Source organism: Pelodiscus sinensis, chromosome 19 (genome assembly GCF_052426305.1).
Source record: "Pelodiscus sinensis isolate ZL-2025 chromosome 19, ASM5242630v1, whole genome shotgun sequence".
Taxonomy (NCBI): Eukaryota; Metazoa; Chordata; order Testudines; family Trionychidae; genus Pelodiscus; species Pelodiscus sinensis.
Window position 1 is genome coordinate 20,031,546 of NC_143070.1, and position 14,679 is coordinate 20,046,224.

Here is a 14,679-nt window from a genome sequence, read left to right on the forward strand (position 1 = left end):
GGTTTGCCTGGTTTATGTGCATTGGTGGTGGAAAATGTTAAGGGTTTGTACTAATTTCAAGAGTCCACATACAATAGAAATCTAGGATGTGATTTAACATCTTACCAGGAGTAAGAATAGTGTCCCTGGCCTCTGTTTGTCAAAGGCTGGAGATGGATGGCACAAGACAAATTGCTGATCATTGTCTTCAGTTCACCCCCCCCCCCCCCCCGGGGGCACAGGGTACTGGGCTAGATGGACCTTTTGTCTTTGGTCTGGCCATTCTTATGTTCTCACTGCAGAGGTAAATGTTTTAATTAAAGGAAGGTTCTTCAAGGGGGCACTTGGATTTAAGCCAAGGACCACTTGATCTGCAGTCAAACATGCTACCACTGAGCTACACCTTCATGTTAAGCAGGTGTCTGCAGCCAGTATTGAGAACAGGGCAGGGAACAAGAGGCTTCTGTACAACACACATCTCAGGCACGATGGACCCCCCCACTCACCCCAGGTTGTGACTGGTCCTAACAAGGAATTTGTCCTGAAAACAGCAGAGCTGGGGAAGAACAAAGGTTATGTCTACACGGAAAAATTATTTTGGAATAATGGCTGTTTAGAATAACAATGCAAGAGTATACACAACAATTCAGAATTATTTGAAAATAATGGAAATAACAGAGCTTTTTCTGACTTCTGTAAACCTCATTCTATGAAGAATAATGCCTATTTCAAATAGCTATTTCAAAATAAGGCATCTGTAGACGCTCCACTTCAGCTATTTTGAAATAGCCCCTCTCCAAGGCCATTCTAAGTTATTCCTAAATCAAGATAGCTCAACTATCTCAAGGAGCTCATAGAAGAAGTATCTGAGCCTCTAGCTATCATCCTTGGAAAATCATAGGAGACAGGAGAGATTCCAAAAGACTGGAAAAGGGCAAATAAAGTGCCCGTTTATAAAAAGGGAAATAAGAACAACCCAGGAAACTATGGACCAGTTTAACTTCTGTGCAGGGAAGATAATGGAGCAAGTAATTAAGGAAATCATCTATAAACACTTGGAAGGTGGCAAGGTGATAGGGAATAGCCAGCATGCATTTGTAAAGAACAAATCATGTCAAACCAATTTGATAGCTTTCTTTGATAGGATATCGAGTCTTGCGGATAAGGGAGCAGTGGTGAATGTGGTAAACCTAGACTTTAGTAAGGCGTTTGATACGGTCTCGCATGATATTCTCATCAATAAACTAGGCAAATACAACTTAGATGGGGCTAATAGAAGGTGGGTGCATAACTGGCTGGATAACCATACTCAGAGAGTAGTTATTAAGGGTTCAAAATCCTGCTGGAAAGGTATAACAAGTGGGGTTCCACAAGGGTCTGTTTTGGGACTGGCTCGGTTCAACATGTTCATCAACGATTTAGATATTGGCATAGAAAGTACGCTTATTAAGTTTGCAGAGGATACCAAGCTGGGAGGGGTTGTCACTGCTCTGGAGGATAGAGTCATAATTCAAAATGATCTGGACAACTTGGAGAAATGGTCAGAGGTAAACAGGATGAAGCTTAATAAAGACAAATGCGAAGTGTTCCACTTAGGAAGGAACAATCAGTTTCACACATACACAATGGGAAGCGACTGTCTAGGAAGGAGTATGGCACAAAGGGATCTAAGGGTTATAGCAGACCACAAGCTGAATACGAGTCAGCAGTGTGATGCTGCTACAAAAAAAGCAAACATGATTCTGGGATGCATGAACAGGTGTGTTGTGAGCAAGACACGAGAAGTCATTCTTCTGCTCTACTCTGTGCTAGTTAGGCCTCAGTTGGAGTACTGTGTCCAGTTCTGGGCACCACATTTCAAGAAAGATATGGAGAAATTGGAGAGGGTCCAGAGGAGAGCAGCAAGAATGATTAAAGGTTTAGAGAACATGACCTATGAAGGAAGGCTGAAGGAATTGGGTTTGTTTAGTTTAGAAAAGAGAAGATTGAGGGGGGACATGATAGCAGATATCTAAAAGGGTGTCATAAGGAGGAGGGAGAAAACTTGTTCATCTTGGCCTCAGAGGATAGAACAAGAAACAATGGACTTAAACTGCAGCAAGGGAGGTTTAGGTTGGACATTAGGAAAAAATTCCTAACTGTCAGGGTAGTCAAACACTGGAATAAATTGCCCAGGGAGGTTGTGGAATCTCCATCTCTGGAGATATTTAAGAGTAGATTAGATAAATGTCTATCAGGGATGGTCTAGGCGGTGTTTGGTCCTGCCGTGAGGGCAGGGGACTGGACTTGGTCCCTTCCAGTTATAGTATTCTATAATTCTATCTACAGTAGGGAAGCCTGCCTTGGACTCATTCTGAGGTTTCCCTGCAGTGTAGATGTGCTATTTCGAAATAAGCTAGCTTGGAATAACTATTCCAGAATAGCTTATTCCAAAATAAAAGTGCAGTGTAGACGTATCCAGAGAGTCCTGAGAGATGAAGCTGTTGGAGGGTAGCTAGGAGTGCAGAGGTCAGTCTGAGACATGAGTATCCCAGGTGCCCACCACAGGCCCATGGTGTAAGAAACCGCACTCAGGACTTTGAATCCTGCAATCTGAGTTCAAATCTCAGTGGAACCAGCTGGGGTGGTTGCTTTGAGGGTCTCCCACTCCATGGCTTTGTCTACACTGGTGGGTTCTTGCACAAGAACATGTCCACGCTGCCATTTGCTTCTGCGCAAGAGCATCCATGGCAGTGTGGACATTCTCTTGCACAAGAAATCTCTGATGGCCATTTTATACATAGGGTTTTCTTGCGCAAGAAATCCCTGCTACGTGTCCACACTGCCCTCTTGTGCAAGAGTTCTTGCACAAGAGAGCTTGCACTTGTTAGAAAAGAGCGTAGCTCTTGCACAAGAAACCCTCTCCTACCACGCTTTAATGTAAATCTTCTTGCAGTGTGGACGCTCTACAGAAGAACGGCTGTTCTTGCACAAGAACCCGCCAGTGTAGACATAGCCCATGGGTTTTGGCTTCCTTGTCCTGAGGTTCACCATGGACAATTTTGCTTGTCTGAGGACCAATGGAGCTTGGTCTCCAGACTGATCAGATTTGTTGTCAGGTGCCTGATGCTATCACAGCTGTAGGACAGATCACCCACTCTGAAGCTCAGCCCATGCTGGAGGCAGGCAGACAGTGTGAGCAGAACAGAGTGTTGGGGGAAGGGATTTGTATATTTGGTGAAAGGTCCTGAGTTCTAGCTCTCTGCCAAGCACCTTTCCACAAAGACCAACGGCCTCTGCACAAGTGCACTGTGGGAATAAGAGTTGGGGCAGCAGGAAAGGGGCTGGGCCAGTCAGCACCAGCGAGCAGGTGGGAGAAGATGGGAGAGAATCCTGCTCTCTCATGTGCAAAGGCAGCACTTCCCTCATTTGCCACACTTCTCTAGTGCTCTTGCCACAATCAGGCCCAGCAGCTTTGTGCCCCACTAGGGTGGGTTTTTTCTGAGACTAAGAAGGAAGAGGGAGGGGTCTCTGGATGCACATAGCTCCCTGGCTCTGCCTGTGAAAGGAAGGAACAAGAACACCTCTGTAGGCCAGGGGCTTAGCTAGAGACAGACATGGGTGTTCCATAGCCTGTCAGGGGGAGAAGGGCAACTGGAGACATTTCAGAGGGGCCTTTAATCCTTGCCATGCCCTATTCTGGCAGCAAGACGGGAAGGAAGTGACTAATTTTGTAGTGACTCAACGACCGGATAATCATATGCTGCACAGGTAGGTGACTGCCTGACTAGTTGCTTACATCTCTACTCTGATCTTTGCAAAAAAGAGAGAATTTATTTTAAAAATCTGGATTTTGGCATCATAGAATAGTAAGACTGTCAGTGTGATGAGCCCCATTGGAACGTATTGTAACAATAGGTGTAGCACACAGAGAAACTGTGACACTGAAATATGTGCTTAGAAGTACAAATATACAAGTAAAATGCCAAATATTTGTATATATTATAAAGTAATAGAAAAGTAAGGTGGGTACTTCAGTGGTTGCAGGATTGGGAATTACTTACAGAAATACAGATTTTGGTAATAAGTGTGCAAGCATAAAATTATTTTCCAAAGTATCTCAGTGCTTTCACATTTAATAACCTGGCCTGTAGTGAACATTCAGGAAGCAAAATCTACCCAAGTGGCTGGCGATGTGAAAAAGCACCAGGCTCAGGGTGACCATATTTCCTTATATTGGACACTGGACACCTGTTAAAATGACTCTTATTCAAGTGAGCTCAGCAACAATTCATCAGAACTGAGCAGCACAAAGGATCAAATTAATATAAAATCCGTGTTAAGCATAATGAGCTGGAGCCTTCTTACCTTTAGGGTTCCAAAGGGTGAGGGGGACACCTCTCACATGATTAGGTGTCTGGCAAAGCTGACAAGAGATATTAAATATCGGTGAATTGAATAGCTGAGTAACCTTAAGGATTTTTATCGGTCACTCGACTATTCTATAATCCCTAGAGGGAAGCAGACATTGTGCTCCAGCCTCACTCCTGCGGAGCCACTCAGTATCAGAGGCAGCAGTGTTGGGTGTCAGGCGGGACATGGTCTGCAAGGGGAGCCAGTTTAAAAAGCAGCTCCTCTCGTAGACCAACTGCCTGTCACCCTGTGCTGCTACCTCTGATAAAGAGGCAGTAGCATGAGGTGGTAGGGAGGTCTGTAGTCCCAGACCTGGTACGAGCCAGAATTGAGCTGGGCTACCTGCCTCCTAATACACTTTAAATGCAGAGCTGTAACAGGGGTAGGTCCCAGACCTGTTTCAAGCCAGGACTGGGCCAGACTGCTAAAAAATTTACTGGCAAGTGTGTGTGTGGGCGGGAAAGGGGAATCTGTGTAGACTATAGCATTAAGCTATCAGCCTTTGCTTATTGGTTAATTGGCAAACTGACTAGACTATTACATCCCTAGAGCTGACCCTGGTGCTCTCCTCTGAGCCCTGTCTGGCAAGGAGGGTGGACATACGCCCTTCTCCTGGGACATGGAATCATATCTCCCTGGGGCAGCACCCCACAGGGGATGGCGGGGATAGCAAGAGGGGGAGGATGCAAACGGCCAATGGCCAGGCAGCAGAAGGAAAGTCACGAGCTGCTGACTGGGCAGCTCTGAGGAAGCTCAGGCTCAGGGCCAACCCCAGGGCGCTTGGACAGCCAGCTTTTCAGTAAGCAGCAGAACACATAGGCCCATTGCCCCCCAGCTGCTCTCCCCCAGGGCTGTGGCTGATCAGACTGCACTGCTGCTAGCCCATGCTGCTGCCAGCCCATGTTCAGCTCTGCCAGCGACTTGCTCAGCTGCCTTCTTGCCTTGGGCTGCAGACCTGTCTGCCCAGCCAATGGCAGGGTGGGAGGCCTTTGGGAGAGAGAATTTCTATCCCTCTTGCTCCCTTCTTGTCTAGCCCCAATGGACATGGCACTTGCCTCCTAAATCAGAGATTGTGGGTTGAAGCCCCACCTGGGGTACAGGACTGTAACCGCCTGAGAAGGAACTGGGAGATATGTGAACACTTGGCAAAGGACCCAAGAAATGGCAGGCTCCATGAGATGGCAGCTGTCTAGACCCATCAGCACCAAATGCTCTGTTAGGCCCAGTTGGGAACATCTGCTGCAGAAGGCCCAGGAGTGACTCAGACTGCCAGCATGAGGCAACTGTGACAGAACTGGGTACATCTGCAGACAAAGCAGATCCTGAGGAGGGGTAGCACAATGAGAGTCAGACTCCATAGGAACGAGGGGGGCTACTTTGGCTTGGCACATTTATAGAGTAGGAAGGCGCTATTCCCTGTCCCTGCTCTCACTCCTCGGACAACATGGCTCCTTGACCTAGGCCTAAGCAGATTGGCTACGTCTACACTAGCATGACTTTCCAGAAATGCTTAAAACGGAACAGTTTTCCGTTATAAGTATTTCCAGAAAAAGCGGGTCTACATTGGCAGGATGCTTTTTGCGATCGGGGCTTTTTTGCAGAAAACACTACTGTGCTGTCTACACTGGCCCTTTTCCGGAACAGTTTTCCGGAAAAAGGACTATTGCCCGAACGGGAGCAGCATAGTATTTCCGGAAAAGCGGCTGATTTCTTACAGTAGATCGTCAGTGCTTTTCCAGAAATTCAAGGGGCCAGTGTAGACAGCTGGCAAGTTATTCCAGAAAAGCAGCTGATTTTCTGGAATAAGTGGCCAGTGTAGACACAGCCATTGGCTGGTACTGCAAGAAGAGATTTGAGCTGGGGGATGGCTAGTGGGTTTCTGTTATTTTCCTTGCTGTACCGGTCTTGGGACAGGTGAATTCTGGGTGTTCATCTGGCTCTGCCAGGCTGTTTCCTCCCATCCCCCAGGAGGAGGTGGGGGGTGTCAGTGTTAAGAGTGGTTGATAAAGATCTGGTGTCTATTTGGGGGATGGGAGCACAGTCAATCAGTTCTTAGGGCCAGACTGCAAATAATGGATCATGTGATGTGTCCTGGATGGAAGTGGGAGGCATATAGGTAAGAAGAGAGGTCAGTAGGTGTCCGGCATAGGCTAGTGTTCATGTGGCCATCAGTGAGTGGTATTGTCATGTCCAGAAGGTGGATTTCTTGTGTGGACAGGCCCAGACACATGTGTATTGCCTCAGACACCTAGGCCCAGCCTGGGCAGATAACGAGGCTCTTTCCAGGGGGAGAGACAAAGGAAGGGAGGCAGAGATGAATACCTGGCTAGGGGGCAGGGTCTGGGAGCGAGGCAGTTTCTGGCTGGGAAACATGAAGGGAACAGACTAAGCTGTGGGGGCAATGGACACCCTAACTCAAGGGATCTGAGGCATCCTGGCCTGGACCCCATATAACCACATCACATCTATGCTGTGTTGCATCCTGGAGAAGCAATAAACCCTCTCTATTCTACTGGCTGGTGGAGTTTGTTCTTGCTGCTATGGGGGCACAGGATCAAAGGGAACCCCAACACACCATCACACTCACCAATGCAGTGTAAGCAGAGGGGAGGTGCGAGGGGGCATGAGAGGAGGAAACATTCTAAGTCAGTATACCCAGCAGACGCTGCAGGGATGGATCAGCTGGGGGAGCAGCCACTGGCCCCCCCACTCCCTGCTGGAAGGCAAGCGGCTGGGGATCAGGGATCTGGCAGCAGCAGGACCCACCAGCACCAATGGGGAGGGAGACAGAAACTACAGGACAATTTACCCATTTTTAAGAACAAGAAGGAACCCTGCAGCTGGGCTTAAATCCAGCCCTGTCCCTTTAGCCCAGTACGTCTGCTCCCTAACTAGAGTGTTGGGCAGGAGGCAAAACAACAGCTCTCCCAAGCAGCTTCCAACAACTGAATCGCACCCCCTTGGGCAGCACCTACCTCTTAGGTAGGGAAGAGGTGCCTCCTCCAGGCACTGGCCACCCACACAGCCCTGGAAAGTGGGTCCTGCCATTCCCCAACCTGGCAGGGGGAAATCTTCTGTCCCCTCTTCCGTATTTTTGCAAACACTGCAAATGTCTCCCCTGCCCCACCCGACTGGAGTATTTTTTATTTCCTGGCAAGGCCTGTTCTTAACCCTGCTGCCTGTCCCAATTTTGCCCTTTGGCCCTACAGCCAGTTTTGGGATCTCCCCACTCCTACGGTTAGTTTAGTCCCTGCACAAATTTTGCCTCCCCTGCAATTTCATGCATCATCTTCCTTCCACAAGTAAAGTTGGGGAGCAAGGGCTGCACACACAAATACAAGTGAGAAGGGAAAATATTTTAAACCCTCCCAGTGACATGGCCCCTACCTCCCCACATTCACCAGGGAGTCTCAGGGGTGTCTAGAAAGCCAGAGCAGGATCCCCAGTATTGGAGAGTTCCCAGAGCTGCAGGATCCAGATCCAAGCCGGGCCACAGCGGGTTTCCAGGGGCTGCAGCTAAAACATTTCCCCATGTCATGTTGCATCTTGCCCCATGCCCCAGGCAGTTCCCCTGGGCAACACCCACCCCATGGGCCGGTTTGCAAACACTGCAGATGGGTCCCCCACGCATGGTCAGTTCAGCCCTGGCCTGTTCTTAACCCTTCTGCCTGTTTCAATTTTGCCCTTTGGCCGTGCAGCCAGTTGTGGAATCTCCCCACCTCTACGGGTCAGTTTGGCCCTTGCACAAGTTTTGTCTCCCCTGCAATTTCATGCATCATCTTCCCTCTGCAAATGAAGTGGGGGAGGGGGGAGAGGAGTTGGGACAAGGGCTGCACACTCGAATCCACGTGAGAAGGGAACAATATTTTAAACCCCTTCAGTGACGTGGCCCCTACCTCCCCACATTCACCAGGGACTGGCAAGGGTGTTTAGAAAGCCAGGGCAGGCTCCCCAGTATTGGAGAGTTTCCCTGAGCTTCAGGGCCCAGGTCCAGGCAGGCCACGGGCCGTAGGTTCCCAGCCCCTGCCTGCCAGTGCGAGCCAGGCCGCTCGGAGCAGACGCCGAACAGGTATTATCCGGCCCTAGAGCCAGGCCAGGCCGCGGCGGGTTTGCATGGCCAATCCTCCCGGGAAACACCTGCCCCACGGACCGGTTTGCAAACACCGCGGATGAGCCCCCGCACGCACCTGAGTTGCAGCGGCCCCAGCTGCTGGTCTCACGGTTCGCTCCTTATAGCGCGCGGCGAAGACGCTTACGAGCGGAGCATGCGCAGTAGCCGCGACTGAGGCTGCTACCCTCACTCTACGGATCACTTGCCCGCGCGAGGTTCCAAGGGCAGGGGGATGGAACGCCGGGTGCGCGGCTCGGCTCGGCTCATTTCGCCTCACCCTTTTCCTTCCTGCCCCTCCTCAGGTAGGAGCCGTTATTTCCGCTTCCGGGCAGTGCGGGGTGAGCGGAGGACAGAACGTGGTGAAGCGGGCCGGGCTGTTAAATCGCTGTGAGGGGCTCCTGACTCCAGCGGCGCGTACCGGCGCTTTGAGGACAACGGCTCCAACTGCCGCGCGGGGTGAACGGTCGGGCGGTGCGCGGGAACAACGGTGGGGGCGGGGCGGTCGCTCCCTGATGCTCCCGGGGGCGCTCAGAGGGGCTCTGAGGGGGCTGCAGAGTGTGCGGGAGCGGGGGGTTGAACGCAGGGTGAGGAGCGGCCCTGCCATGAGGGGCGCAGAGACCGGGGGCGGTTCTGGCTGGGGCAGGTGGCTGAGGGGCCCATGGGAGGCCCTGGCGGGGGCAGTGGGTAACTACAGATTTTGGGGCTTTTTCGGTTTTTAATTTTGATTTTTTTTTGTATCCTCAGTGCTGGTACATCACGCCCCCACCCCCTGGACCTGCCCCTTCATTGCTGAGCTCAAGAAAGAGACACGGCCCCTGTCCCCCAGCCCAGAGGCAGCCATGGCTGCAGGGAGCCCAGTGGAAAGTCTCTGGTAGGAAGCGCCACATCCCGTCTGCCTGGAGGATTTTGCAGCCCCTGTCACTCTGGAGCGTGGATACAATATCTGCCAGGCCCCCCACAGCTCAGAGTGCAGAGACACTGAGCAGCAGGGACACCTCTGGTCAAATCGGCAGCTGGCAAATGTGGTGGAACTAGCCAAACCACTGAGTTTCCAGGCAGCAAAGAGAGCAAGATGGGACAGGGTTTGTGGGTAGCACCAGGAGGCTCTGAAGCTGTTCTGTGATGAGGATCAAACTCCCATCTCTGTGTGACAGATCCCAGGCTCATACAGTGGTGCCCAAACAGAAGGCTGCCCAGGAGTACAAGGTACAGAGTTGTTGTCCAGTGTAATGGGAAATAACATTGTTTTTTAATTACAGGATAATTTCACTGACTGTTACCTGTGGCACAGGTGTGACACAGCTCCTTAAAGCCTTCATGGTACAAGAGATACTTTAGAAAGTAAATGCTCTGGCTGTGTGGCAACTTACATCAAGTCTTTACAGATACTTGATGTGGGAAATGTTTCTCTGAGGCTCTGAATCCTGAAACCCAGCCCTCACTGGTGACAGGAGGGGTTTTAACATAAGCGAAAATGTTAATCAGAGAGGTTTAGATCAGTGTTTCTCAACCAGTGGTATGCGTACCCTTAGGAGTACATGAGAGAAGTCTGGGGGTACATCAACACAACTGAAATTTGGGGAACACTGAACTTTTTTTTAAGTTATACAGCTCTTTATTATTTTTCTACTTCTTACACCCAAAAATTTAATCGCCTACCCTGCTACAATTAAGTGATTTAAACAAACGTGTTGCAATGGTAGGAAAAAAAATTGTGTGTCTGAAAACTGTAGATACTAGGGGTACTTATAATTTTTTGTGGGGGAGGGGAAGGGATACTTTCTGAACTTTTTTTAAAATAAACACTGGTTTAGATCACAGGAGCTACAGGCCAGTCTATGGAAGTCAGCTGCCTTGGGACTGGAAAAAGAGGAGGTTACAAGCTGTGACTGGCTGAAAAGCTTATAGACCCACAGTGGAATCAGGGCCCTGCACAACAACCAGCAAGGGACAATCCCTGGCCTGAGAAGGTCACAGTCTAGTTAGACAAATGGTGGGAAGGTAAAATGGGGCAGCAAGTTTCCTTATGGTCACCAAGCACATCAGTGATAGAGTGTAGCCCCTAACCCTGTGCTCGCCAAGTCTACGCTAACTACTAAGCTGCATTTCCCCCCACCTCTCTGTGAAGTGTGGCCCTTAGGTGGGAAGGATGCCTTGCTACAGGCCCCAGGCCCAGCAGGGAAAGGAGGTTTCTTACTAAGATACTGAATGCCTGGGCTGCTGTATGAGGGGCTACAGTCAGATGCAGCAGCCAGCACTAGAAGATGTCGCTGGACTGGATGCTGTGAGGCCCCAAGTGCCTTGAGACCACCCATAGCAGGGCTTCAGGCAGCACAGGGCCATGCTAGGCACCACTGGGATTTGACTGGGTTGTAGCCAAAGTTCAAACTGGTTTACTGATGAGCTAATGTTTATTGGTTCCAGTTACTGGTTAAACTCCCCACTGTTCCGGGCAGTGCCCTCTTGCCCCAGCAGCCACTGTCAGTCTGGAGCTGCTGGGACTCCTCTCCTGCCAGCAGTCTTGGTGGCCACCCCTGGCAGACCTCACAAGAAAGCCCTGCACTCGGGAGAGCCCACGTCTGCTACTGACTTTGTCTGTCAGCGGGTTAAAAAATACTGTAACTGATTAACTTGTAATTGGTTACATGATTAATATTTTTAACCCTTTTTACTTCCCTCATCCCCACTTACATCATTCTTTATGAAGGTGCCACTACCGATCTGTCCCCCACCCTCATAGGCATCCTGCTGCATCTGCAGTCTCCTCCTGTCCCTTTTTCAATGGACCAAGCAACATCCAGGACTGAGTCCCTGCTGGACAGGGACAGAGCTCCAGAAAACTGGGACTATCTTAGAGGTAGACAAATGGGCTCCAAATGTCTCATGGGGTTTACCCTGTTGCTTATTTCTGTTTCTTCAGGAAAAATTGGAGGCCCATTTGAAGACTCTGAGGGAAGAGAGAGAAAAGCTGCTGGGAAGAAAAATTACAGCAGAGGGGAAAAGCCGGAAGTATCTGGTAGGTACCTGTGGCTATGAATCTGCAGAGACCGGCAGTGGGAGGGCTATGTTAGGAGGCAGACTCCAGTGTGGCCTTGGTGAGGTTGCGCTTGTTTGTGTTTCTTCTGGATTGCTGGCTTAGATCTGTGTGTAGACAGGCTCTGAGCTTCCATGTCAGTGGATGAGTTAATGTCCAGTCCCTGTGACTTTCCCAGAAATCCTCCCCAAGGAAGTTGATTGTCCCTGTGAAGGGCTGTCTGCTCACTTGGTGCATTAACATGTTTGCTTCTTTTTCCTGCCTGGGTATCTGTCAGGCTGGTGCTGGGTCCTGCCTCCTGCTGCTCTGAGTCTGAAATTCACAGTGCCCATGAATAACAGAACATGCTGCCCATGACAGACATGGAATCATCCCTTTCAGAGGGATCCGGGTCAAAGGAGATGCTGGGAGAAACATTTCTGCCTAATACCCAAAGAGTAGAGCTAAATATCACAAATTTTAGGGATTTTCAATAAGTTCTCCCTTCTGCACACTCAGCTCTCCATGAAGGGGCCCCGGGCTCCATCCCTGGCCCTGACCAGCCCTTTCCCTGTTTTCACACAGAAATGGACCCAAGCAGAGAGGCAGATGATTGTGGCTGAGTTTCAGCAGCTGCGGCAGTTCCTGGAGGAACAAGAAGGGCTCCTGCTGGCCCAGCTGGATGAGGAAATTGTCAGGAGACTCTCCATGCAGATTTCCCATCTCAGTGAGCAGATTGGTGAGCTAGAGGGGAAGTGTCAGAAGCCAGTGAGTGAATTATTGAAGGTGAGACTGAGGGAGAAACATCCCAGCGCCGCACACACAGGGAAGGGAGGCTCTTGTATCACAAGCGCTGGGGTCCAGCTATCAGATCTCAGTTTAACTCCATGTGCATTGCTGACATGTGAGTGACTTGTGCTTTGTAGAGGCACAGAGCTATTAGAGATGGCAAAGCCCCATTCACCCAGGGGATCCATGTTCCTGGGGCCAGGGCAGGGCCTCTCTTCCCATATTTGCAAAATCCCTTCCCTGAGGTCCCCTGTGTGCGTCCAAGGGGGCTGAGATTCTTTTCTGTGTCTCTGTTCTAGGATGACCGAAGCACCCTGAGTACGTACAGGGCTCTCACTCCCCTCACGCTGCACAGCGCAGGGAAAGGGTTTGGAGCTGATGTTAGCACCACATCTCCCCAGAGCCCTACAGCCAGATGTTAGATAGTCAGAGATATTTGTGATTTAGTTCTGAGGGTCTCATCCTCGCACAGCAGACTCTGGAATTCCCCATAAAGGCCACAGTCTGACCTCAAATGTTTCCTGGAGCTGTCACCTCCCTGGCGGGGACTGGCTGCCTCAGGTCTATGGTGTGGAACATGGGCCTATTGGCCACTGGGCACCATTTAGCCCAGGGCAGCAGGGACCAAGAGTCTGTCCCATCTGAGGGCTGTGTGGAAGGAGCTTGGGAGGGGGGAGCTGGTGTTTCAGTCTAGTCCCTAGTGGACAGATTTCTTCAGCCCTTCACCTGGGAACATCCTGTCTCTCAGCACCTGGAGGCTAAGGAGTGAGTTGGCCATGGAGACTCGATTCCCCTTTAGTCCCCCAGCCAATCTCTCCAGGCCAGAGGTGAAGAACAGCAATGGGACCTTTCAGGGGAAAGTTGCATGGCCATCAGATGTGTTGCCCCTGCTCTCAAGCTGTGAGAATTGGAGGAATTATAACTCCAGGCCTGTTAGAGCTAAGACTCACTAGCCAGAACTTATCAGCAGTAAATGAAATACAATCACATGGAATTGTTTCTGTCCAGGTGTGAGATGGGGCAGTTCCAGCTGCCAGAGGAGATTTCCCCTTAACTGGAAGAACAAGTCAGAGGTTTTTCCCAGAAAATGATTGCACTGTCGGAGACTCTGAAGGAGTTCAAAGGTACCTAGAAGGAATGGAGGAGGGGAAAGTGGTTCAAGTATCTGAGACTGTTGAATCTGGCCTCTGAAGCCAACCTTCTCCTGCCTCAATTCCCACGTGGAGACTGACAGCCCCATCACTCTGCTGTCCTTAGAGACACTGAGCAAACAGACCCAAGTGCTTGCAGATAGAGCCAGGGGTTTGCAAACTCTGAACCTCCCATTCCGAGATCAAAATTGCTAAAGTTACTGTGATGGCAACGTGTTCTGCCACCACAGCTCCAGGTTATGATAAGAGGCAGTAAGTGAATGAGAAACCAAGTGGGAGGGAGTGAGGAAGGAACAGTAAATCTCATTTACAGCTTGTCTCTCATGGAATGGGTGTGAAGCTGCAGGGATGTTGGCTCCATAGCTGGGAGGGGCCCGAGAGAGAGGAAATGAAAGTTTCAGACTCTTCCATACTAAATACCTGAGTGTCCCTCTGTCTGGTCTCTGATACAATTGAAATGCAGAGTTCATAGTGGGGACATTGTTATAAAGAGGAGAGCCTAGAATCTCACCTCTCTTATCCCTTCCCTCACCATATACTCTGCCCTCTGCAGTGGAGAGGTCCAGAAGAAAATCCCTGGGAGCTTTCAGACAGGGTGAGTTTGCAGGTGAAGAGTCTTTAAATGATGAGAAAATTCCCGTGAAAACATCTTCATGGGATTGTCATTGAAGTTACCAACCAGACCCAGCGACCACAGTGCACACAGCCCATAATCTCACCCAGTGATCAGTGAGGAGTCCCAGGGGATATGTGAACACTTGGAGAAACACTAGTCTGAGTTTGGGATGCTAAAGAGATGAAGCACACAACGGACGGCACCTTCTGGCTCAGATTTCACTGCTCAGTCAATTTCAATATGGGGTTGGTTTCAAACAATAAATAGGCTGAGAGCTGACTGGCTTCCATGGTATCAGTTTGTTCAAGGCAAGAAACTGCTGGATCCCCAAGGGCTGTTAAGTCTAGTGCAGGCCTGGGCAAAATACAGGCCATGGGCCGGCTCCATGGCACCAAGCCATCGGATTCAGCACACGAATGCCACTCCCCATCAGCAAGTCACTCAGAAAGTGACTGTGAGCTCAGAGGAGAGGGGGGAAGGCTTTAGGCGCTACTTCCATCCCCAGGACAATCTCATTGGCTGATTTCTGGCCAGAAGCAAAGCACTGCTCTCCCTCCCCTCTGGATCATAATTATTCACATACCCTCATGGCCCTGGCAGCTTGTACTCACAATCTTTCTGTTAATTG

The 14,679-nt window shown here is 50.2% G+C and overlaps 2 protein-coding genes across 11 annotated transcripts in view; one reads left to right on the top strand and one right to left on the bottom strand.

Moving 5' to 3' along the window:
- Positions 1-14,679, bottom strand: part of LOC102443998 (uncharacterized) — a 293,825-nt gene that overhangs the window by 162,660 nt on the left and 116,486 nt on the right.
- The window catches only part of LOC102458540 (tripartite motif-containing protein 26-like), a 36,109-nt gene continuing 29,991 nt past the window's right edge, over positions 8,562-14,679 (top strand). For 2 of the 10 annotated variants that reach the window (XR_003090439.3, XM_075912927.2), the window contains exons 1-5: positions 8,801-8,938; positions 9,227-9,688; positions 11,403-11,498; positions 12,081-12,281; positions 13,293-13,408. Coding sequence is in view for 8 of the 10 variants with exons in the window: in XM_075912927.2 (XP_075769042.1) it covers positions 13,372-13,408 (37 nt within the window). In the remaining 2 variants the exon portion in view is untranslated. The other 8 variants (XR_332446.3, XM_075912932.2, XM_075912931.2 and 5 more) reach the window with 8 other exon arrangements.